The sequence below is a fragment of the Cherax quadricarinatus genome, chromosome 85 (genome assembly GCF_038502225.1).
Source record: "Cherax quadricarinatus isolate ZL_2023a chromosome 85, ASM3850222v1, whole genome shotgun sequence".
Classification (NCBI taxonomy): domain Eukaryota; kingdom Metazoa; phylum Arthropoda; class Malacostraca; order Decapoda; family Parastacidae; genus Cherax; species Cherax quadricarinatus.
Genome location: NC_091376.1, coordinates 14032250 through 14059219, shown reverse-complemented (window position 1 = coordinate 14059219; position 26970 = coordinate 14032250). Strand labels below are relative to the sequence as shown.

At 43.8% G+C, this 26970-nt stretch overlaps 1 protein-coding gene across 2 annotated transcripts in view; it reads right to left on the bottom strand.

Moving 5' to 3' along the window:
* LOC128703290 (medium-chain acyl-CoA ligase ACSF2, mitochondrial) overlaps positions 1-25336 on the bottom strand; it is a 33288-nt gene extending 7952 nt beyond the window's left edge. The window contains exons 1-9 of one of the 2 annotated variants that reach the window (XM_070103440.1): positions 25196-25336; positions 19372-19549; positions 17789-17917; positions 11969-12069; positions 9072-9191; positions 5127-5244; positions 3668-3763; positions 2962-3110; positions 1583-1751 (exon numbers count right to left, since the gene is read on the bottom strand). In XM_070103440.1, coding sequence (XP_069959541.1) covers positions 1583-1751; positions 2962-3110; positions 3668-3763; positions 5127-5244; positions 9072-9191; positions 11969-12069; positions 17789-17917; positions 19372-19549; positions 25196-25293 — 1158 coding nt within the window. In that variant the 5' untranslated portion in view covers positions 25294-25336. The remainder of the gene's footprint in view (positions 1-1582; positions 1752-2961; positions 3111-3667; positions 3764-5126; positions 5245-9071; positions 9192-11968; positions 12070-17788; positions 17918-19371; positions 19550-25195) is intronic. The other variant, XM_070103441.1, reaches the window with a different exon arrangement.
* Between the last annotated feature and the right edge of the window lie 1634 nt (positions 25337-26970).

Genomic DNA, 26970 nt, shown 5'->3' with positions numbered 1-26970 from the left:
ACTCTGACTGAGGCATAGAGCAACATGGCCGACGCGGCAGGTTGTGTAGCAGGCTAGCTGCGGGATTTTCAAGGATAGCTCCTGGTCAAAGAGGCTGACCAGGTCCCTACTTAACAGAACTCAGTGTGAATGCTTTGAGAAGATACCAGAGCAGCGAACGGACATCCCAGTGCATCGTTTCAGCGTAAATAGTTGAAGTGTTGTGCAGTTTTAGAGGGTTTGGTGTTGTGGAGTCAGGACCAGTCAGCGCCTCTTCCCCTCTCTGCTGGAGGGGGAGGGCGTGTGTAGTAAACAGTGACCCTCTCATAACGCCTCACCCCTGCACGTCTCCCCCGCCTCAACCACCCAACTCCCAGCGCCACCCCATCTATAGAGGGTGCTTCTCCCCTAACCCTCGATGGCACTGCAGGGAGTGCCGGGCTCACAGGAACTTCTACTACAGGGACAGCATCGTGGAGTTCGACCACGAGGCAGCTGTCAGGTGTGCCACAGGCAGTGTGTACTCAGTTCCTCAAGCTTCAACATCCATGCACACGAGGGCCTGGGATCTTCAATCAACTTGGCATCCACCAGGATGCTGACATGTCCCTAGGGCAGCTCTCCATCGGGCTGCTAACGGAGTCACTGGCTTCTTGGACCTCTTGGGGAGGGTCGATGGTGCTCGTGCAAGCAGCAGATCCCGGGGCAACTTGCTGCTGTTTGCAATGGCTGTCTGCCGAGGAGAGACAGGCACCTAGCAACGTCTGTTGTTGGGGCATTGGATGAATTCCCTACTGTGTTTGTTAACTGCTCATTACTCTGTAATTTGTCTATGATTGTAATCATGTGATAACGTGTTTATCATTCATTACCTTTGAAACTTGTCATGATTGTGACCAGCTCTACCTGGAGCTCATTACCTTTGTAAATTCTCATGATTAATGTGTTTGATTCATTACCTTTGCAATTATTCATGTGTGACCAGCTCTACCTGGAGCTCATTACCTTTGTAACTTGGTCATGATTATGACCAGATCTAGTTCATTACCTTTGTAACTTGCTCAGCTATCAAAACTTTGGAGTCCAGTCCCTGGACCAATTATGTACCTCTGTAATCTTTTGACTACCGCCCACAGGATGGGTATGGGGTGCATAATAAACATATTAAACTAAAAACTACTCTGACTGAAGGGAGAATAAGTCACAAGGGGACAACTTTAAACCACATTTCGATCCATCATGAGCCATTATCAAGCCACAACTTAGAATCGTAACGGGAAAGCAAGTATGTCAGCTTATATCCATCACTGGTTGCTCGGGATCCCTGGAGTATTACACCAGGGGACCAAAAACTAGATTATTACCAACTGAGAGAGAATGTTTACCATGACTTGGTTTATCGTTGTTTTACCTTGATGACCATGAAGAGCTCTTGATCTAAGGCGTTGGAGCTACTCTCTCCGCTTTCTTGGGTCAAACTGATTTCCTCCCATTCCAAAGGCATTATCACCCTATGAATTTGGGCTATCACGTGAAAAGTGAAAAGAAAAAGACGAAGATGATGAAGAAGATGAAAAGAAGACGAAGAAGAATAAGTTCTTACCATGAAGTCCTTCATATTAAGGTCATTCATGACAGCCATGACCAGTTCCTGGGGACAGGGAGCACCAGCCATGATTCCTGTTGATAAGGAGCTTATATCTCGAGGTTTCCTGCGCTGTTCATTTAGTATGTCAACAAACATGGTTGGCGTCCCGTAGCAGGAAGACACCCTGTTAATGAAGGAATGTCAGTGTTAGCAAATATTACGTGATTGGGTGAGATTGTTAAATGTTTAGTGTTTATACAGAGACTGGAGACTGGAAAGCAATCAGGTAATGGAGCTGGATTCTTCTCCAGGTTGAGGGACTGACAACCTTGTTCCAGATCATGGAGCTGAACTCTTCTCCAGTCTGAGGGACTGACCACCTTGGTCCAGCTCATGGAGCTGAACTCTTCTCCAGCCTGAGGGACTGACCACCTTGTTCCAGATCATGGAGCTGAACTCTTCTCCAGCCTGAGGGACTGACCACCTTGGTCCAGCTCATGGAGCTGAACTCTTCTCCAGCCTGAGGGACTGACCACCTTGGTCCAGCTCATGGAGCTGAACTCTTCTCCAGCCTGAGGGACTGACCACCTTGTTCCAGCTCATGGAGCTGAACTCTTCTCCAGCCTGAGGGACTGACCACCTTGGTCCAGCTCATGGAGCTGAACTCTTCTCCAGCCTGAGGGACTGACCACCTTGGTCCAGCTCATGGAGCTGAACTCTTCTCCAGCCTGAGGGACTGACCACCTTGGTCCAGCTCATGGAGCTGAACTCTTCTCCAGCCTGAGGGACTGACCACCTTGTTCCAGATCATGGAGCTGAACTCTTCTCCAGCCTGAGGGACTGACCACCTTGTTCCAGATCATGGAGCTGAACTCTTCTCCAGCCTGAGGGACTGACCACCTCAAAAACTACCTCTTCAAGGCTGGTGGCCTGGTGGCTAAAGCTCTCGCCTCACACACGGAGGGCCCGGGTTCGATTCCCGGCGGGGTACAAACATTTCGACGTGTTTCCTTACACCTGTTGTCATGTTCACCTAGCAGCAAATAGGTACCTGGGTGTTAGTCGACTGGTGTGGGTGGCATCCTGGGGGACAAGATTGAAGACCACAATGGAAATAAGTTAGACAGTCCTCGATAACGCACTTTCTTGGGTTATCCTGGATGGCTAACCCTCCGGGGTTAAAAATCCGAAGAAAATCTTATCTTACGTCGCCACAACTGCTGTCTCTATAACTGACTAAAGAAGCCTACCATACAGACGAAATATTTCAGCAACAGAACTGTGACAGATATCTCTTATTCGTTCACCGTCTATAAAGTGCTGGTCAAATCCTACTTCAGCCTGTCAGTGCCGAACTCAAAAATACACAGCCTCCGGGTTTTGTGGACACTGACCTCTCGTCTTGTATTGCCTGAACGCAAGCTTCAGGGTTATAAGCTTCGGTGGGAAGGACACAGGTTGCCCCATACAGAGCGCCAGTTAGAGCCCCAGCAACACAGCCGAAGCAGTGATATAGCGGTACTGATAAACAGATACGTACTCTCTGAAAGAGAAGAAACAGAAACTAGAAGACAGTCGCAGTGATACGTAATACCACAGTGAAATATATTTAGGTGGAAGGGTGTATATATCTTGGTGTATATACTCTGAGAGGTGTATATCTCTTAGTATATGTACACAAAGGTGTATATCTCTTAGTGTATATAGACTGAGAGGTGTACATCTTAGTGTATTTACACAGAAGTGTATATCTAAGTGAATATACATTGAGACGTGCACAATCCTTAGTGTATGTACACAGAGGTGTATATCTCTTAGTGTATATAGACTGAGAGATATATATCTCGGTTTAATAAACCCTGAGTTTACCTTAATACCTACTGCATGGTAAACCTTGCCCATGAATATAATAAACACTGCAAGAAATATTATATAAAGAGATGATCTTTCGCTCTGTGTAAATCCTTATTACGTCATTACGAAGCTCTATACAGGGCGAAACATCGTCTCAGTGCAAGCGTGTTCTCCACAGTTTGTCGTTTCTTCATAATTATCAGCGGTACAGCATTGGGGACCAACCGCAAATTCAGTTCTACTTACACTCTTGTTGTATTGTGCTCGTTTACCAACACCATAAGCATTGTTGACCAGCATGTGATGGGTGAGGATAGCCGCCTTGGGGAACCCAGTCGTTCCCTGAAACAACGATAATAACAATAATAATAATAATAATAATAATAATAATAATAATAATAATAATAATAATAATAATAATAATAACAATAATAATAATAATAATAATAATAATAATAATAATAATAATAGTAATAATAATAATAATAATAATAATAATAATAATAATAATAATAATAATAATAATAATAATAATAATCTTTATTTCTACAAGTACATGATACAACTTATACAGACCATAGCTGACATCAGTGACACACTATATAGAAAGTCATTAGTTATACAGAGCATTTCCTGAAACTTAGGTTAATTCTGTACCCAGAATGCGACCCACACCAGTCGATTAACACCAAGGTACCTACTTACTGCTAGGTGAACAGTGACAGCAAGTGTAAAGTAATTAACACCCAGGTACCTGTTTACTGCTAGGTGAACAGTGACAGCAGGTGTAAGGTGATTAACATCCAGGTACCTATTTACTGCTAGGTGAACAGGGACACCAGGCGTCTTAGGAAATACGCTCCCGAAACCCTCTCCAGGTAAACTCCAGGTAAACCCGTACCGGAAATCGAACCACGGACCTTAATATCATTATTACAATCAATAATATTATTCACTACTAATATTATCAAGTGTCAGGGGCCCAAGACTGTTCAACTGCCTCCCAGCATACATCAGGGGGATTACCAATAGACCCCTGGCTGTCTTCAAGCTGGCACTGGACAAGCACCTAAAGTCAGTACCTGACCAGCCGGGCTGTGGCTCGTACGTTGGATTACGTGCGGCCAGCACTAACAGCCTGGTTGATCAGACCCTGATCCACCATGAGGCCTGGTCACAGACCGGGCCGCGGGGGCGTATACTCCAGGCCTGGATTTCTTTTTACTCTTCCTCTAAGATTTCATTTATAACTTGGGAACGCCTCATCCGGTAGGCTTCAAACTTTTAACGCTGATGAACTATGCCCCCATACCTATCCTGTGGGTGGCAGTAACCCCATACCTATCCTGTGGATGTAGTAACCCCATACCTATTCTGTGGATGGTAGTAACCCCATACCTATCCTGTGGATGGTAGTAACCCCATACCTATTCTGTGGATGGTAGTAACCCCATACCTATCCTGTGGATGGTAGTAACCCCATACCTATTCTGTGGATGGTAGTAACCCCATACCTGTCCTGTGGATGGTAGTAACCCCATACCTGTCCATGGTAGTCAAGTTAAAAGAACCTACATAATGTGACCAGAAACTACGACTCAGTATTTCTTTGCAAATCAAATTACAGTGATAATTAAGTATTTAATTTTTTTTCAATACTATCATTCTCTTGTATACCAAAAAAATCATTACAAGAAATACTCACTGACGTAAACTGAATATTGAAAGGGTCGTCAGATTTCAATCTGGCAGAAATGTCCCCCAGTATCTTCACATGGGAAGTATCTCCAGCATCATACAGATCTCCAAACTTGAAGGCTCCACTAGAGACAAAAATACATGTTAGAAACCACGGAACGGGCAGGGGTTGAACCCATGGCGAGTTCAAAGCCCCGTAGTTTGTGTTATTACTATTTTGTGAGTCCAGGAGCTTTGACAAAGCTCCTGGAGAGTGAAACGTTGCCACAATAAAATGTTACCTAACAGAAATTACACTGCCAATAGCCTGGTAGGTCAAAGATCGAGAAGTAATTAGAGGACGGAGGATCAAGCCTTCAGGACTCCTTGCCCCGAATAACTCACACGGGTTTTGCACTTCATAAAAAAAAGCTACTGATATTATAATATCGTGGAAAGTACAGTAAATCAAAATATTTGCAAACCTTATTTTCCTGACAACTTTTATCGTCCAAAAAGTGTAAATCTCTTTTGTTTTTGGGTTTCAAAAAATTTGAAGAAATATATTACTTATATGGATTAAACTTCAGAGGAAATATACTGCGAATTAGACTTTATAATTTAAGTTAACATTTAATGAGTGTGTATAGTGGTAAATACTAGCACCTCGGCTGAGGCCCTTCTGAGAGTACTGGTTATCTTACTTGAGGCCCTTCTTAGAGTACTGGTTATCTTACTTGAGGCCCTTCTTAGAGTACTGGTTATCTTACTTGAGGCCCTTCTTAGAGTACTGGTTATCTTACTTGAGGCCCTTCTCAGAGTACTGGTTATCTTACTTGAGGCCCTTCTCAGAGTACTGGTTATCTTACTTGAGGCCCTTCTTAGAGTACTGGTTATCTTACTTGAGGCCCTTCTTAGAGTACTGGTTATCTTACTTGAGGCCCTTCGTAGAGTACTGGTTATCTTACTTGAGGCCCTTCTTAGAGTACTGGTTATCTTACTTGAGGCCCTTCTTAGAGTACTGGTTATCTTACTTGAGGACCTTCTGAGAGTACTAGTAATCTTACTTGAGGCCCTTCTCAGAGTACTGGTTATCTTACTTGAGGCCCTTCTTAGAGTACTGGTTATCTTACTTGAGGCCCTTCTTAGAGTACTGGTTATCTTACCTGAGGCCCTTCTTAGAGTACTGGTTATCTTACTTGAGGCCCTTCTTAGAGTACTGGTTATCTTACTTGAGGCCCTTCTTAGAGTACTGGTTATCTTACTTGAGGCCCTTCTTAGAGTACTGGTTATCTTACCTGAGGCCCTTCTTAAAGTACTGGTTATCTTACCTGAGGCCCTTCTTAGAGTACTGGTTATCTTACTTGAGGCCCTTCTTAGAGTACTGGTTATCTTACTTGAGGCCCTTCTTAGAGTACTGGTTATCTTACTTGAGGCCCTTCTCAGAGTACTGGTTATCTTACTTGAGGCCCTTCTCAGAGTACTGGTTATCTTACTTGAGGCCCTTCTTAGAGTACTGGTTATCTTACTTGAGGCCCTTCTTAGAGTACTGGTTATCTTACTTGAGGCCCTTCGTAGAGTACTGGTTATCTTACTTGAGGCCCTTCTTAGAGTACTGGTTATCTTACTTGAGGCCCTTCTTAGAGTACTGGTTATCTTACTTGAGGACCTTCTGAGAGTACTAGTAATCTTACTTGAGGCCCTTCTCAGAGTACTGGTTATCTTACTTGAGGCCCTTCTTAGAGTACTGGTTATCTTACTTGAGGCCCTTCTTAGAGTACTGGTTATCTTACTTGAGGCCCTTCTTAGAGTACTGGTTATCTTACTTGAGGCCCTTCTTAGAGTACTGGTTATCTTACTTGAGGCCCTTCTTAGAGTACTGGTTATCTTACTTGAGGCCCTTCTTAGAGTACTGGTTATCTTACTTGAGGCCCTTCTTAGAGTACTGGTTATCTTACTTGAGGCCCTTCTTAGAGTACTGATTATCTTACTTGAGGCCCTTCTTAGAGTACTGGTTATCTTACTTGAGGCCCTTCTTAGAGTACTGGTTATCTTACTTGAGGCCCTTCTTAGAGTACTGGTTATCTTACTTGAGGCCCTTCTTAGAGTACTGGTTATCTTACTTGAGGCCCTTCTTAGAGTACTGGTTATCTTACTTGAGGACCTTCTCAGAGTACTAGTAATCTTACTTGAGGCCCTTCTCAGAGTACTGGTTATCTTACTTGAGGCCCTTCTCAGAGTACTGGTTATCTTACTTGAGGCCCTTCTCAGAGTACTGGTTATCTTACTTGAGGCCCTTCTTAGAGTACTGGTTATCTTACTTGAGGCCCTTCTCAGAGTACTAGTAATCTTACTTGAGGCCCTTCTCAGAGTACTGGTTATCTTACTTGAGGCCCTTCTCAGAGTACTGGTTATCTTACTTGAGGCCCTTCTCAGAGTACTGGTTATCTTACTTAAGGCCCTTCTCAGAGTACTGGTTATCTTACTTGAGGCCCTTCTCAGAGTACTGGTTATCTTACTTGAGGCCCTTCTCAGAGTACTGGTTATCTTACTTGAGGCCCTTCTCAGAGTACTTGTTATCTTACTTGAGGCCCTTCTCAGAGTACTGGTAATCTTACTTGAGGCCCTTCTTAGAGTACTGGTTATCTTACTTGAGGCCCTTCTCAGAGTACTGGTTATCTTACTTGAGGCCCTTCTCAGAGTACTGGTTATCTTACTTGAGGCCCTTCTTAGAGTACTGGTTATCTTACTTGAGGCCCTTCTCAGAGTACTGGTTATCTTACTTGAGGCTCTTCTTAGAGTACTGGTTATCTTACTTGAGGCCCTTCTCAGAGTACTGGTTATCTTACTTGAGGCACTTCTCAGAGTACTGGTTATCTTACTTGAGGCCCTTCTCAGAGTACTGGTTATCTTACTTGAGGCCCTTCTCAGAGTACTGGTTATCTTACCTGAGGCCCTTCTCATAGTACTGGTTATCTTACTTGAGGCCCTTCTCAGAGTACTGGTTATCTTACTTGAGGCCCTCCTCAGAGTACTGGTTATCTTACTTGAGGCCCTTCTCAGAGTACTGGTTATCTTACTTGAGGCCCTTCTCAGAGTACTGGTTATCTTACTTGAGGCCCTTCTCAGAGTACTGGTTATCTTACTTGAGGCCCTTCTCAGAGTACTGGTTATCTTACTTGAGGCCCTTCTCAGAGTACTGGTTATCTTACTTGAGGCTCTTCTTAGAGTACTGGTTATCTTACTTGAGGCCCTTCTCAGAGTACTGGTTATCTTACTTGAGGCACTTCTCAGAGTACTGGTTATCTTACTTGAGGCCCTTCTCAGAGTACTGGTTATCTTACTTGAGGCCCTTCTCAGAGTACTGGTTATCTTACCTGAGGCCCTTCTCATAGTACTGGTTATCTTACTTGAGGCCCTTCTCAGAGTACTGGTTATCTTACTTGAGGCCCTCCTCAGAGTACTGGTTATCTTACTTGAGGCCCTTCTCAGAGTACTGGTTATCTTACTTGAGGCCCTTCTCAGAGTACTGGTTATCTTACTTGAGGCCCTTCTCAGAGTACTGGTTATCTTACTTGAGGCCCTTCTCAGAGTACTGGTTATCTTACTTGAGGCCCTTCTCAGAGTACTGGTTATCTTACTTGAGGCCCTTCTCAGAGTACTGGTTATCTTACCTGAGGCCCTTCTCAGAGTACTGGTTATCTTACCTGAGGCCCTTCTCAGAGTACTGGTTATCTTACCTGAGGCCCTTCTCAGAGTACTGGTTACCTTACCTGAGGCCCTTCTCAGAATACTAGTTACCTTACCTGAGGACCTTCTCAGAATGCTAGTTACCTTACCTGAGGACCTTCTCAGAATGCTGGTTACCTTACCTGAGGCCCTTCTCAGAGTACCTGTTACCTCACCTGACGTCCTTCTCAGAGCACATGACTATCTCACCTGACGTCCTTCTCAGAGCACATGACTACCTCACCTGACGTCCTTCTCAGAGCACATGATCACCCTCTTCAAGAAAGGTAGTCTAGAGAGGTTCAAGTCATCTTTGGAAGAGGATAACAGCTCAGGGGCGATCTGACATAACATCTGATGATAACTGTGGAGACACAATGGATCGATGTCAGTCTTTTGATAACTAATATCATAGAATGATAACGATATTAAGATAGCATGTTCCGTTTAATATTCATAGCCTACCGTAGCCTCAACGCTGAGAGACACTCCTGTCTGTGTATATGCACTGATAGACACTCCTCTCTGTGTATATACACTGAGAGACACTCCTTTCTGTGTATATACACTGAGAGACACTCCTCTCTGTGTATATACACTGAGAGACACTCCTTTCTGTGTATATACACTGAGAGACACTCCTCTCTGTGTATATACACTGAGAGACACTCCTTTCTGTGTATATACACTGAGAGACACTCCTGTCTGTGTATATACACTGAGAGACACTCCTTTCTGTGTATATACACTGAGACACTCCTCTCTGTATATATACACTGAGAGACACTCCTGTCTGTGTATATACACTGAGAGACACTCCTTTCTGTGTATATACACTGAGACACTCCTCTCTGTATATATACACTGAGAGACACTCCTCTCTGTGTATATGCACTGAGAGACACTCTTTTCTGTGTATATACACTGAGAGCCACTCCTCTCTGTGTATATATGCTGGTAATGTGGAAAAATACATTCATGCACAGATCAGAACATATATTTGACAGAACGTTTCGCCCAAAGTAACTTCTTCAGTCCTAATGCTTCGCGTAATATAATTTTTGATAAAAATTACATTATGACCAACTTCTATTTACATTTAAACCTCTTGAAAAAAAAACAGTATCATTAAATTTAGCAGTATAAACAACAGTAGTATAAACAACACCATTGTTAATGAGGAGCTGATCAAAATATCGACTTGGATGACAGCCAATAAACTTACGCTTAACACTGACAAAACCTACTATATTATGTTTGGTAGCAGAGCAGGAGATGCACAAATTAACATTAAGATCGACAACACTCTAATTACCAGACATAATGAGGGCAAAATCCTAGGCCTATACCTTGACAACAACCTGAATTTCAGCACCCATATCCAACACATAACCAAAAAAGTATCCAAAACAGTTGGGATCCTCTCCAAGATACGATACTACGTCCCGCAAAATGCCCTTCTCACACTATACCATTCACTTATTTATCCATACCTCACCTATGCTATTTGTGCTTGGGGATCAACTGCAGCAACACACCTAAAGCCAATAATAACCAAACAAAAAGCTGCAGTAAGAATAATCACTAAATCCCATCCCTGGCAACACCCCCCCCCCACTTCTTCATAGATCTAAACTTACTCCCTGTTCAGTACATCCACACTTACTACTGTGCAATCTACATCTACAGGACCTTAAACTCCAATATCAACCTTGATCTAAAACGCTTTCTTGATAGTTGTGACAGAACCCACAGGCATAACACCAGACACAAACAACTCTATGACATTCCCCGTGTCCGACTAAACCTTTACAAAAATTCAATGTATGTCAAAGGCCCTAAAATCTGGAACACCCTACCTGAGAACTCTAGAACTGCAGACACATTCATCACCTTCAAAACTACCATTAGAAAACATCTTATCTCCCTGATACACCCTGTCGACTAACTACACGAATACCACCTGGTGGTTCACACTTACACTCACTCACCCATTTGACCATAAACAGAAATATTAATCTCAATCTTAAAATAATGAATCCTGTGATACTCCAATACTGAAACTATGTACTGTGCCAAAACAAAATCATTCACATTACTAAACTCACAAACTAGTATTTAGTCACTTGGCCATAATACCAACTTACCTCATAATTTGTAATATTTTAAACTTAAGATTTAATCTAAGTCTGCCCGAAATACCTAGCCATGCTAGGTGTTCTAGTGGTACACTCTGTAATACCTAGCCATGCTAGGTGTTCTAGTGGTACACTCTGTAATACCTAGCCATGCTAGGTGTTCTAGTGGTACACTCTGTAATACCTAGCCATGCTAGGTGTTCTAGTGGTACACTCTGTAATACCTAGCCATGCTAGGTGTTCTAGTGGTACACTCTGTAATACCTAGCCATGCTAGGTGTTCTAGTGGTACACTCTGTAATACCTAGCCATGCTAGGTGTTCTAGTGGTACACTCTGTAATACCTAGCCATGCTAGGTGTTCTAGTGGTACACTGTAATACCTAGCCATGCTAGGTGTTCTAGTGGTACACTCTGTAATGCCTAGCCATGCTAGGTGTTCTAGTGGTACACTCTGTAATACCTAGCCATGCTAGGTGTTCTAGTGGTACACTCTGTAATACCTAGCCATGCTAGGTGTTCTAGTGGTACACTCTGTAATACCTAGCCATGCTAGGTGTTCTAGTGGTACACTCTGTAATACCTAGCCATGCTAGGTGTTCTAGTGGTACACTCTGTAATACCTAGCCATGCTAGGTGTTCTAGTGGTACACTCTGTAATACCTAGCCATGCTAGGTGTTCTAGTGGTACACTCTGTAATACCTAGCCATGCTAGGTGTTCTAGTGGTACACTGTAATACCTAGCCATGCTAGGTGTTCTAGTGGTACACTCTGTAATGCCTAGCCATGCTAGGTGTTCTAGTGGTACACTCTGTAATCATTATTTTACTACATGTAAACCACACAATAACCAAATTCTGTAAACTCAGCATAATAATCCTTATAGAGAATAAACTTTGAATTGAACTGAATTGAATTGAATTGAATTATAAGTGTTATTATGATTAATAATTCACTCAGTAGTAATATTATTACCAAAATTCGTAATAGATATTAAACTTACTCTGACGTTTTGAATTTTTCGTGGCAGATAATAGCCTTGACAGAAACCTTGTTGAGGCAATATTCCATCTCATTGGGCCGGTATGCTGGGTTGATATTAACCTGGATAAAGACTAAATATTGTCAGGAGACCATCTGTCACACGTTGTTGAAGGGAGAACTTTAAAACTGGGCTGGATAGTCACACTATCTGTCACACGTTGTTGAAGGGAGAACTTTAAAACTGGGCTGGATAGTCACACTATCTGTCACACGTTGTTGAAGGGAGAACTTTAAAACCTGGATAGTCACACTATCTGTCACACGTTGTTGAAGGGAGAACTTTAAAACTGGGCTGGATAGTCACACTATCTGTCACACGTTGTTGAAGGGAGAACTTTAAAACTGGGCTGGATAGTCACACTATCTGTCACACGTTGTTGAAGGGAGAACTTTAAAACTGGGCTGGATAGTCACACTATCTGTCACACGTTGTTGAAGGGAGAACTTTAAAACTGGGCTGGATAGTCACACTATCTGTCACACGTTGTTGAAGGGAGAACTTTAAAACTGGGCTGGATAGTCACACTATCTGTCACACGTTGTTGAAGGGAGAACTTTAAAACTGGGCTGGATAGTCACACTATCTGTCACACGTTGTTGAAGGGAGAACTTTAAAACTGGGCTGGATAGTCACACTATCTGTCACACGTTGTTGAAGGGAGAACTTTAAAACTGGGCTGGATAGTCACACTATCTGTCACACGTTGTTGAAGGGAGAACTTTAAAACTGGGCTGGATAGTCACACTATCTGTCACACGTTGTTGAAGGGAGAACTTTAAAACTGGGCTGGATAGTCACACTATCTGTCACACGTTGTTGAAGGGAGAACTTTAAAACTGGGCTGGATAGTCACACTATCTGTCACACGTTGTTGAAGGGAGAACTTTAAAACTGGGCTGGATAGTCACACTATCTGTCACACGTTGTTGAAGGGAGAACTTTAAAACTGGGCTGGATAGTCACACTATCTGTCACACGTTGTTGAAGGGAGAACTTTAAAATTAGGCTGGATAGTTACACTATCTGTCACACGTTGCTGAAGGGAGAACTTTAAAATTAGGCTGGATAGTTACACTATCTGTCACACGTTGCTGAAGGGAGAACTTTAAAATTAGGCTGGATAGTTACACTATCTGTCACACGTTGTTGAAGGGAGAACTTTAAAACTGGGCTGGATAGTCACACTATCTGTCACACGTTGTTGAAGGGAGAACTTTAAAACTGGGCTGGATAGTCACACTATCTGTCACACGTTGTTGAAGGGAGAACTTTAAAACTGGGCTGGATAGTCACACTATCTGTCACACGTTGTTGAAGGGAGAACTTTAAAATTAGGCTGGATAGTCACACTATCTGTCACACGTTGTTGAAGGGAGAACTTTAAAACTGGGCTGGATAGTCACACTATCTGTCACGTTGTTGAAGGGAGAACTTTAAAATTAGGCTGGATAGTCACACTATCTGTCACACGTTGTTGAAGGGAGAACTTTAAAACTGGGCTGGATAGTCACACTATCTGTCACACGTTGTTGAAGGGAGAACTTTAAAACTGGGCTGGATAGTCACACTATCTGTCACACGTTGTTGAAGGGAGAACTTTAAAATTAGGCTGGATAGTCACACTATCTGTCACACGTTGTTGAAGGGAGAACTTTAAAATTAGGCTGGATAGTCACACTATCTGTCACACGTTGTTGAAGGGAGAACTTTAAAACTGGGCTGGATAGTCACACTATCTGTCACACGTTGTTGAAGGGAGAACTTTAAAACTGGGCTGGATAGTCACACTATCTGTCACACGTTGTTGAAGGGAGAACTTTAAAACTGGGCTGGATAGTCACACTATCTGTCACACGTTGTTGAAGGGAGAACTTTAAAACTGGGCTGGATAGTCACACTATCTGTCACACGTTGTTGAAGGGAGAACTTTAAAACTGGGCTGGATAGTCACACTATCTGTCACACGTTGTTGAAGGGAGAACTTTAAAATTAGGCTGGATAGTTACACTATCTGTCACACGTTGCTGAAGGGAGAACTTTAAAACTGGGCTGGATAGTCACACTATCTGTCACACGTTGCTGAAGGGAGAACTTTAAAACTGGGCTGGATAGTCACACTATCTGTCACACGTTGTTGAAGGGAGAACTTTAAAACTGGGCTGGATAGTCACACTATCTGTCACACGTTGTTGAAGGGAGAACTTTAAAACTGGGCTGGATAGTCACACTATCTGTCACACGTTGCTGAAGGGAGAACTTTAAAACTGGGCTGGATAGTCACACTATCTGTCACACGTTGTTGAAGGGAGAACTTTAAAACTGGGCTGGATAGTCACACTATCTGTCACACGTTGTTGAAGGGAGAACTTTAAAACTGGGCTGGATAGTCACACTATCTGTCAGACGTTGTTGAAGGGAGAACTTTAAAACTGGGCTGGATAGTCACACTATCTGTCACACGTTGTTGAAGGGAGAACTTTAAAACTGGGCTGGATAGTCACACTATCTGTCACACGTTGCTGAAGGGAGAACTTTAAAACTGGGCTGGATAGTCACACTATCTGTCACACGTTGTTGAAGGGAGAACTTTAAAATTAGGCTGGATAGTTACACTATCTGTCACACGTTGTTGAAGGGAGAACTTTAAAACTGGGCTGGATAGTCACACTATCTGTCACACGTTGTTGAAGGGAGAACTTTAAAACTAGGCTGGATAGTCACACTATCTGTCACACGTTGTTGAAGGGAGAACTTTAAAATTAGGCTGGATAGTCACACTATCTGTCACACGTTGTTGAAGGGAGAACTTTAAAACTGGGCTGGATAGTCACACTATCTGTCACACGTTGTTGAAGGGAGAACTTTAAAACTGGGCTGGATAGTCACACTATCTGTCACACGTTGTTGAAGGGAGAACTTTAAAACTGGGCTGGATAGTCACACTATCTGTCACACGTTGCTGAAGGGAGAACTTTAAAACTGGGCTGGATAGTCACACTATCTGTCACACGTTGTTGAAGGGAGAACTTTAAAATTAGGCTGGATAGTTACACTATCTGTCACACGTTGTTGAAGGGAGAACTTTAAAACTGGGCTGGATAGTCACACTATCTGTCACACGTTGTTGAAGGGAGAACTTTAAAACTAGGCTGGATAGTCACACTATCTGTCACACGTTGTTGAAGGGAGAACTTTAAAATTAGGCTGGATAGTCACACTATCTGTCACACGTTGTTGAAGGGAGAACTTTAAAACTGGGCTGGATAGTCACACTATCTGTCACACGTTGTTGAAGGGAGAACTTTAAAACTGGGCTGGATAGTCACACTATCTGTCACACGTTGTTGAAGGGAGAACTTTAAAACTGGGCTGGATAGTCACACTATCTGTCACACGTTGTTGAAGGGAGAACTTTAAAACTGGGCTGGATAGTCACACTATCTGTCACACGTTGTTGAAGGGAGAACGTTAAAACTGGGCTGGATAGTCACACTATCTGTCACACGTTGTTGAAGGGAGAACTTTAAAACTGGGCTGGATAGTCACACTATCTGTCACACGTTGTTGAAGGGAGAACTTTAAAACTGGGCTGGATAGTCACACTATCTGTCACACGTTGTTGAAGGGAGAACTTTAAAACTGGGCTGGATAGTCACACTATCTGTCACACGTTGCTGAAGGGAGAACTTTAAAACTGGGCTGGATAGTCACACTATCTGTCACACGTTGTTGAAGGGAGAACTTTAAAATTAGGCTGGATAGTTACACTATCTGTCACACGTTGTTGAAGGGAGAACTTTAAAACTGGGCTGGATAGTCACACTATCTGTCACACGTTGTTGAAGGGAGAACTTTAAAACTGGGCTGGATAGTCACACTATCTGTCACACGTTGTTGAAGGGAGAACTTTAAAACTGGGCTGGATAGTCACACTATCTGTCACACGTTGTTGAAGGGAGAACTTTAAAACTGGGCTGGATAGTCACACTATCTGTCACACGTTGTTGAAGGGAGAACTTTAAAACTGGGCTGGATAGTCACACTATCTGTCACACGTTGTTGAAGGGAGAACTTTAAAACTGGGCTGGATAGTCACACTATCTGTCACACGTTGCTGAAGGGAGAACTTTAAAACTGGGCTGGATAGTCACACTATCTGTCACACGTTGTTGAAGGGAGAACTTTAAAATTAGGCTGGATAGTTACACTATCTGTCACACGTTGTTGAAGGGAGAACTTTAAAACTGGGCTGGATAGTCACACTATCTGTCACACGTTGTTGAAGGGAGAACTTTAAAACTAGGCTGGATAGTCACACTATCTGTCACACGTTGTTGAAGGGAGAACTTTAAAATTAGGCTGGATAGTCACACTATCTGTCACACGTTGTTGAAGGGAGAACTTTAAAACTGGGCTGGATAGTCACACTATCTGTCACACGTTGTTGAAGGGAGAACTTTAAAACTGGGCTGGATAGTCACACTATCTGTCACACGTTGTTGAAGGGAGAACTTTAAAACTGGGCTGGATAGTCCCACTATCTGTCACACGTTGTTGAAGGGAGAACTTTAAAACTGGGCTGGATAGTCACACTATCTGTCACACGTTGTTGAAGGGAGAACTTTAAAATTAGGCTGGATAGTTACACGAGTGGGTATGAGAAACTGCCTAGTATGGGCCAGTAAACCTGCTGCAGTAACCCATTGTACTTGTATTTTATGGATAACTAAAGTGTAATAAGCATTTATAAACGCTCAGTAATAACCCACATGGAGACAGACACTCATGAGATTGACTGATCTGTATATTTCGACCCCTTTCTGGGGCCCTCTTCAGCAGATACACAAGTGAAAGGAACACAATACCGTGTCTGAAACAATACACAAATACTCACACACAAATTATTATTATTATAATCAAGGGGGAAGCGCTAAACCCGGAGGATTATACAGCACCTGGGGGGGGATGTGGAAGTCATTCAGGCTTAATTCGGGGAACTGGAGCACAGATCCAATTCCCTAAATCAAGAGCCCCTCACCAACATCAAGGAACCTTCCTTGAGGGGCTCACACACAAAACAATGAGGCTTATGACAACGTTTCAGTCCGACTAATGGCCCAACTCGGGCCGAAACGTCGTCATTAAGTTCCATTCTCTTATGTGTGGGTAATTTATGCGTATTTTGTTTTTGGGGGGATATTTACCGTGTGGGGAATGACGGGTACTCATGTTTGCTTAAAAATAATGGGGAGAGGGAACTCCAAGAGGATCAAGAGTGGTTTTATGGGTACAAAAACACACGGTTCCTCCTTTGAAGGGTATTAAACCTGGAAGATAGTTTATTGAAATGCTTTGGCTGACATCAATGACATACTACCATATATAAGTCGGTTGTTATGCAGAGCATTTCGGGTAAATTAGGTCAGTTTTGTCCCAGGATGCGACCCACACCAGTCGACTAACACCCAGATACCCATTTTACTGATGAGTGAACGTAGACAACAGGTGCAACGAAACACGCCCAGTGTTTCTACCCTCTCCGGGAATCGAACCCGGACATCACCGTGTGAAGCGAGAGCTTTAGCCACCAGGCCACGGGCCACCGTATATGTCCCATTACATAACACACTGTCAGCAATTCTACCAACAATATTAGTCATGTTCATGAACCGGAAAGACAACCAAGGAGCAAGTAATGGTTAATAAGCTTTCTTTTTTTGATTACCCTGTCTCTATGGGGGGGGGGGGAAATGACTTAAAATAATCAATACATCTCACCAGTACAAGACCAGCCTTGGCAGCAGCCATCAATGTGAGGTACCACTCGTAGGTATTGGGTGCCCAGATACCCAGACGGTCTCCAGGCTCTAGACCCACAGCCAAAAGACCAGCTGCTATCTGTTGACTCTGAAATTAGATACCTCGTGAAGCTTGTGCTGTCTAATAAGCCGCTTGGAAGTGGTTCGGTCCTGGGACCATGGTCACTCCAAATGTAGAAGGTCCCAGGACCGCAACTTGGTCCATAAAATTCCCCCGAGTAAGTTTATTTAGGTAAAGGTACACATAAGTACGTATGACCAGTCTAATATAGTCTACCTTAACCTAGTCTAGCCTACCTTAACCTAGTCTAGCCAACTTTAACCTAGTCTAGCCTACCTTAACCTAGTCTAGCCAACCTTAACCTAGTCTAGCCTACTTTAACCTAGTCTAGCCTACCTTAACCTAGTCTAGCCTACCTTAACCTAGTCTAGCCAACTTTAACCTAGTCTAGCCTACCTTAACCTAGTCTAGCCAACCTTAACCTAGTCTAGCCTACCTTAACCTAGTCTAGCCTACTTTAACCTAGTCTAGCCTACCTTAACCTAGTCTAGCCAACCTTAACCTAGTCTAGCCTACCTTAACCTAGTCTAGCCTACCTTAACCTAGTCTAGCCTACCTTAACCTAGTCTAGCCTACTTTAACCTAGTCTAGCCTACCTTAACCTAGTCTAGCCTACCTTAACCTAGTCTAGCCTACTTTAACCTAGTCTAGCCTACCTCAACCTAGTCTAGCCTACCTTAACCTAGCCTAGATAACTTGACCTAGTCTAGCCTACCTTAACCTCGCTAACTTAACCTAGCCTCGCTAACTTAACCTAGCCTAGCTAACTTAACTTAGCCTAACTAACATAACTCACGAAATCGTAATGACACGATTGCAAACAAACCATACCACGGGCGGGATTTGAACCCGCGGTCAGAAATATACCTAGTTGGAGGAATCTTATTGTGGCTAGCTGGTCCAGTGGCTAACGCGACGGTCTGGAGTTTTGAGACTCTGACCGCGGGTTCAAATCCCGCCCGTGGTATGGTTAGCCTAGCTAACTTAACTTAGCCTCGCTAACTTAACCTGCCTAGCTAACTTAACTTATCTTCGCTAACTTAACCTAGCCTAGCCTAAGTAAGGTTAGTGAAAAACAAATTCTCACAAATCTGACGGAATCTTCGATTAATTTCTTGTCTAACGTGATAATTTTAACTGAAGCCTCACAGTGGTGGAAACCCCATCTGACTTGCGTGTCCCTGATTCACCACGTGTCAGGTCCATCTGATTCAGATTATCCCAGCCCCTGGAGAGACTTCCGGGGGTCAACGCCCCCCGAGGCCCGGTCTGTGACCAGGCCTCATGGTGGATTATGGCCTATATACTTCAATATGATACAGTATACAGAGATGGGTGACATTTAGGAGTGCATGAAGAAAGCCCCTTAGTGTGCAGGACATTTCATGCAAACTTAAGCCTATCTTAAGACTAATAAGGCAATAACTAATTGATTACTTATATATAGAGATATTAATCTTAGCTGCTGCTGTCTCTAGTACCTCCTGTTTCACTTGAGAGAAAGTCCTCCTCTTGCCTTGTTGGATGGAGACAATGGCTTCTCTGTCACCAAACATGTCCTCGGCTCTGTCCACCATCTGGCCCAGATGGATCCCCAGTAAGGGCCATGTCCCTGGGTTAGATACATAGCTCCAGCTCAGGGTCTCACTACTACGCTGCCTAAGAAGAAAGATAATTATTGTTATAGTTACGGGGAAGCCTTCAACCCTCAAGGGTCATACCGGGAGAAATCTAAATATTTTCCCCAAGTAGTAGTGGTCAGACAAGCTGTCCCCTGAGTGCAGTCTCAGGGGACAGCTTAAAAATTTAGTAAAGAAAGATCTTGGGGTGAGCATGGCACCGAGCATGTCACCACGGGCGTACATAAACTCTCATGTCTAGTAAATGCGTGTTAGGCAAATCTAAGATTAGCTTTCAGGACTCTCAAGTCATTTATGGCTCTATATACAAGTGTCAGGCCTATATTAGAGTTGAGTCACACACACACACACACACACACACACACACACACACACACCAGGAGCTAGGACTCGACCCCTGCAACCACAAATAGGTGAGTACACACTTGCACCAATAACTCACTACAGTTGTGACCGGGTGTGGAAGTGTGAATTGCTCATTACTCTAAAATTTGTTCATGATTGCAGCCATGTATAAACGTAAGTAACCATTCTTACAGTATTCATTACCTTTGTAACTTGTGAGTTCATTACCTTGTACCTAGTTCAGCCATCAAAACTTTGGAGCCCAGTCCCTGGACCCATTGTGTACCTCTGTAATATGTAAATACCTTTGTAACTTGTCATGATTGTGACTAGACCTACCTGGAGTTCATTACCTTTGTAAATTGTGAGTTCATTACCTTTGTAAATTGTGAATTCATTACCTCTGTAACTTGCTCAGCCATCAAAACTTTGAGGCCCAGTCCCTGGACCAATTATGTACCTCTGTAATCTTTTGACTACCGCCCACACCATGGGTATGGGGTGCATAATAAACATATTAAACTGTAACATATTAGAGTATACAGCACCAGCATGAAACCCATACCTGATACGTCAAGAAATTAATTTACAATGTGATTAATCCAAGAACTAAGGTAGGGACTATAGAAAATGAACCTGATGACTTTAGAAAATAAAAGGCTCAAGTAGTTAGGGGAGATTAATAAATATGTTCAAGAGGATTTGATAAGATGGACAGAGAGACAGTCTGGTTGAGAGGCGGAAACTGGTACACGAGGGAAATGTGAAATTAAAGATACATTGGATTTCAGGAATTTCAGGAATTATTTCTGGATTTCAGGAATTTAAGGAATTATTTCTTCAATCTCAGGGCTGTCAGAGAAGGCACGATGACCAAGCTAGGAGGGAAGGGGGGTGAACCAAACTAGCAGCAAGAGAGGAGGCCAGAAGCCGAGACTCGACCCATGCAACCACAAATAGACATGTACACTCACAACAGATAAGATAGATAAACATCAACAGTATTATCAGACATGAAGTGCCCTCCAGGTATACCCTCAGATCAATACCCTCACCACCACCATCATACCCTAACTATACACTCTCTTAAGGTATATAGTTTGTATGCTTCCTTACATATGCTTGTCCTTTTTCAGCTCAGTATGTATTCTGACATATACATCTGCCTATGTATATACACTCACAGATATACACCTCGTTAAAGATATATCCTAACAGGTAATATATAATGGAAACATTAATTGTGATAATACATTAATCTGCAAACACATATGCACTCAGTAGCGAGCAGTGAAGAGGCGGGGCCAGGAGCTATGAATCGACCCTGCAACCACTACTAGGTTAGTACACACACATACACTACACACACACACACACACACACACACACACACACACACACACACACACACACACACACACACAGGAGGCAGGAAACATTCATAGCTTTAAGATGAGGTATGATAAAGCTCAAGGAGCAGGGAGGACCTAGTGGCACTCGGTGAAGAGGCGGGGCCAGGAGCTGAGTTTCGACCCCTGCAACCACAATTAGGTGAGCACACACACACACACACACACACACACACACACACACACACACACACACACACACACACACACACACACACACACACACACAACCAAGTGTGCTAGGGAATGGAAGAAATATAGAAGGCAAAGGACCCAGGAGAATAAGGAGAACAGTCGTAGAGCCAGAAACGAATATGCACAGATAAGAAGGGAGGCCCAAAGACAATATGAGAACGACATAGCAGCGAAAGCCAAATCTGACCCGAAGCTGTTATACAGCCACATCAGGAGGAAAACAACAGTCAAGGACCAGGTAATCAGGCTAAGGAAGGAAGGAGGAGAGACAACAAGAAATGACCGTGAAGTATGTGAGGAACTCAACAAGAGATTCAAAGAAGTGTTCACAGAGGAGACAGAAGGGGCTCCAGAAAGACGGAGAGGTGGGGGCACACCACCAACTGCTGGACAAAGTACACACAACCGAGGAAGAAGTGAAGAGGCTTCTGAGTGAGCTAGATACCTCAAAGGCAATGGGGCCAGATAACATCTCCCCATGGGTATTGAGAGAGGGAGCAGAGGCGCTATGTGTACCCCTAACAACAATATTTAATACATCTATCGAAACAGGGAGATTGCCTGAGGCATAGAAGACAGCAAATGTAGTCCCAATCTTTAAAAAAGGAGACAGACATGAAGCACTAAACTACAGACCAGTGTTACTGACATGTATAGTATGCAAAGTCATGGAGAAGATTATCAGGAGAAGAGTGGTGGAACACCTAGAAAGGAATGATCTCATCAACAGCAGCCAACATGGTTTTAGGGACGGGAAATCCTGTGTCACAAACCTACTGGAGTTCTATGACATGGTGACAGCAGTAAGACAAGAGAGAGAGGGGTGGGTGGATTGCATTTTCTTGGACTGCAAGAAGGCGTTTGACACAGCTCCACACAAGAGATTAGTGCATAAACTGGAGAACCAAGCAGGGATAACAGGGAAGGCACCACACTGGATCAGGGAATACTTGTCAGGAAGACAGCAGCGAGTCATGGTACGTGGCGAGGTGTCAGAGAGGGCACCTGTGACCAGCGGGGTCCCACAGTGGTCAGTCCTAGGACCAGTGCTGTTTCTGGTATTTGTGAACGACATGACGGAAGGAATACACTCCGAGGTGTCCCTGTTTGCAGATGACGTGAAGTTGATGAGAAGAATTCACTCGATCGAAGACCAGGCAGAAATACAAAGGGATCTGGACAGGCTGCAGACCTGGTCCAGCAACTGGCTCCTGGAGTTCAATCCCACCAAGTGCAAAGTCATGAGGATTGGGGAAGGGCAAAGAAGACCGCAGATGGAGTACAGTCTAGGGGGTCAGAGACTACAAACATCACTCAAGGAAAAAGATCTTGGGGTGAGTATAACACCAGGCACATCTCCTGAAGCGCACATCAACCAAATAACTGCTGCAGCATATGGGCGCCTGGCAAACCTCAGAACAGCATTCCGACATCTTAATAAGGAATCATTCAGGACCCTGTACACCGTGTACGTTAGGCCCATATTGGAGTATGCGGCACCAGTTTGGAACCCACACCTAGCCAAGCATGTAAAGAAACTAGAGAAAGTACAAAGGTTTGCAACAAGACTAGTCCCAGAGCTAAGAGGTATGTCCTATGAGGAGAGGTTAAGGGAAATCAACCTGACGACACTGGAGGACAGGAGAGATAGGGGGGACATGATAACGACTTACAAAATACTGAGAGGAATTGACAAGGTGGACAAAGACAGGATGTTCCAGAGATTGGACACAATAACAAGGGGACACAGTTGGAAGTTGAAGACACAGATAAATCACAGGGATGTTAGGAAGTATTTCTTCAGCCACAGAGTAGTCAGGAAGTGGAATAGTTTGACAAGCGATGTAGTGGAGGCAGGATCCATACATAGCTTTAAGCAGAGGTATGATAAAGCTCACGGTTCAGGGAGTGACCCAGTAGCGACCAGTGAAGAGGCGGGGCCAGGAGCTTGCACTCGACCCCTGCAACCTCAACTAGGTGAGTACACACACACACACACACACACACACACACACACACACACACACAGTGACCTTGACACCTCAAAGGCGATGGGACCGGACAACATCTCCCCATGGGTCCTTAGAGAAGGAGCAGAGATGCTGTGTGTGCCTCTAACCACAATCTTCAACACATCCCTTGAAACTGGGCAACTACCTGAGAAATGGAAGACAGCTAATGTAGTCCCCATATTTAAGAAAGGAAACAGAAACGAGGCACTAAACTACAGACCTGTGTCTCTGACATGTATTGTGTGCAAAGTCATGGAGAAGATTATCAGGAGGAGAGTGGTCGAACACCTGGAAAGGAACAAGATTATAAATGAAAACCAGCATGGGTTCATGGAAGGCAAATCTTGTATCACAAACCTCCTGGAGTTTTATGACAAGGTAACAGAAGTAAGACATGAGAGAGAGGGTTGGGTAGATTGCGTTTTCCTAGACTGCAGGAAGGCCTTTGACACAGTTCCCCACAAGAGATTAGTGCAGAAGCTGGAGGATCAGGCACACGTAAAAGGAAGGGCACTGCAATGGATAAGGGAATACCTGACAGGGAGGCAGCAACGAGTCATGGTACGTGAAGAGGTATCACAGTGGGCGCCTGTTACGAGCGGGGTCCCACAGGGGTCAGTTCTAGGACCAGTGCTATTTTTGATATATGTGAACGACATGATGGAAGGAATAGACTCTGAAGTGTCCCTGTTCGCAGATGACGTGAAGTTGATGAGAAGAATTAAATCGGACGAGGATGAGGCAGGACTGCAAAGAGACCTGGAGAGGCTGGACATGTGGTCCAGTAACTGGCTTCTCGAATTCAATCCAGCCAAATGCAAAGTCATGAAGATTGGGGAGGGGCAAAGAAGACCGCAGACAGAGTATAGGCTAGGTGGACAAAGACTACAGACCTCACTCAGGGAGAAAGACCTTGGGGTGACCATAACACCGAGCACATCACCGGAGGCACACATCAACCAAATAACCGCTGCAGCATACGGGCGCCTGGCAAACCTGAGAATAGCGTTCCGATACCTTAATAAGGAATCGTTCAAGACACTGTACACTGTGTATGTTAGGCCCATACTGGAGTATGCAGCACCAGTCTGGAACCCACACCTGGTCAAGCACGTCAAGAAGTTAGAGAAAGTACAAAGGTTTGCAACAAGGCTAGTCCCAGAGCTCAAGGGAATGTCGTACGAGGAAAGGTTAAGGGAAATCGGACTGACGACACTGGAGGACAGAAGGGTCAGGGGAGATATGATAACGACATACAAGATACTGCGGGGAATAGACAAGGTGGACAGAGATAGGATGTTCCAGAGAGGGGACACAGGGACAAGGGGTCACAACTGGAAGCTGAAGACTCAGACGAGTCACAGGGACGTTAGGAAGTATTTCTTCAGTCATAGAGTTGTCAGCAAGTGGAATAGCCTAGCAAGTGAAGTAGTGGAGGCAGGAACCATACATAGTTGTAAGAAGAGGTATGACAAAGCTCAGGAAGCAGAGAGAGAGAGGATCCAGTAGCGATCAGTGAAGAGGCGGGGCCAGGAGCTGAGTCTCGACCCCTGCAACCACAATTAGGTGAGTACACACACACACACACACACACACACACACACACACACACACACACACACACACACACACACACACACACACACACACACGCACTGTCCACCTCTGGTGAAAGTGTGAATAACCACGTATATAATTCTTTACCTTCTGAATGATTTCACAGGTGATGGAGACCATTTCTGGCCAAGACAAGTGAGAAGCTTGTTGTGTTGTAGCCATTGTCTCACTGCTGACACACTCATCCTGACACTGGTACTGCTGGTTGCCAACTAACTCAAGGTCGACTACAACCATCCACTTGCTTCAATATATTGAGTTCTCAATTCTAATATTTTCTTTTTATTGTTTACTCTTGCTTAAGTATATACTTATATTGGGATGAGATAAGTATAAGTACTTATATAATGGAGGTTACTGTAGTGGTATAATCATTGACAAGGATCACAGTGAAATATATCATTTTTACCTTTTTGGGGGGTTGTTTTAGGTAATTTATACATGTTACTATGTATGATAATTTGTGTAAGTGTATTTATGTATACCTGTATCTAAATCAACTTACTGGTATCCCATATGTAGATACAATACCAATGGAAATGTTGCCCTGTCTACGTGTGTTGTAACCTTCAGTTTCTCAGAATATACCTGGAGGGCAGTAACAGCCTGGTTGATCAGACCCTGATCCACCATGAGGCCTGGTCTCAGACCGATCCGCGGGGGCGTTGACTCCAGGTAAACTCCAGGGTGTTCCTTGGGTCACCGCCCCCTCGGCCCGGTCCATGACCAGGCCTCGTGTGAATCAGGACCTGGTCAACCAGGCTGTTACTGCTAGCCACATGTATACCAACGTGCAAACCATAGCCTGGCTGGTCAGGTACTGACTTTAGGTGTCTGTCCAGCTACCCCTAGAAGTCAAAATATTATTTTTGTCGTAATCAAAGGGAGAAGTAACACCCAGAAGGATCATCCAGAACCTGGGTATACCTGGAGTATACCTGGGTATACAAAATCAAATTTGAGCCGAAGAAGGGAAATTTAGCTCAGATTCCTTCGCCCAGGAACCTTCACCAGCATCAAGACATCAATATGTCTTTAGGAAACGTTTCGCCCTACAGTGACTTCATCAGTCCAAGAAGAATGGTAAGGATCAGAAAGAGGTAATCAGTCCAACAACCTTAGAAAGTATTTACATCGACTCCAGGTTAAGGGACTGATTACCTCAAACTCCTTCCTAAAGATACCCAAGAGCTGCACTGTGTCTAATTTATCAAGACAGGTTATCTTCCATTCCACAGGCGCTGTAGGGTCCCTACAAGAATATAATAGACACAAGACCTTCATGGAACTAAGCCAGACACTTTTAAAATTAAATCAAGGTACGGGTGGGATTTAAAACCCATGGCAAGTTAGTCGCAAAACTCGCAGGCCAGTGCATTAACCACTTGGCCAGGTGCCTACAATGAGATTCATCCAACTAGGTATATTTCTATATAATAATATTGTTTTTATTTGTACAAGTACATGTACATGGTAGAGACCATAGCTGATATCAATGACATACTACTATATAGAAAGCCGCTTGTTATCCAAAACATTTCGGGCAAATTAGGTCAATTTTGTCCCAGGATGCCACCCACACCAGTCCACTAACACTTAAAAGTACCCACTTTTACTGATGGGTGAACGTAGACAACCGGTGTAAAGAAACAAGCCCAATGTTTCTACCCTCGCCGGGAATCGAACCCGGACATCAGTGTGTGAAGCTCCTGCCACCAGGCCACGGGCCACCGTGATTTGTTTGCAGGTGTGTTAGTAGATTTTGTGTCACGGTGACTTGACTCTGTCCATCTCACCGTGATCATGCAGGTTAGAAAGGTTATTTAAGCACAGGTACAATTATCATACATAGTGTAAATTAC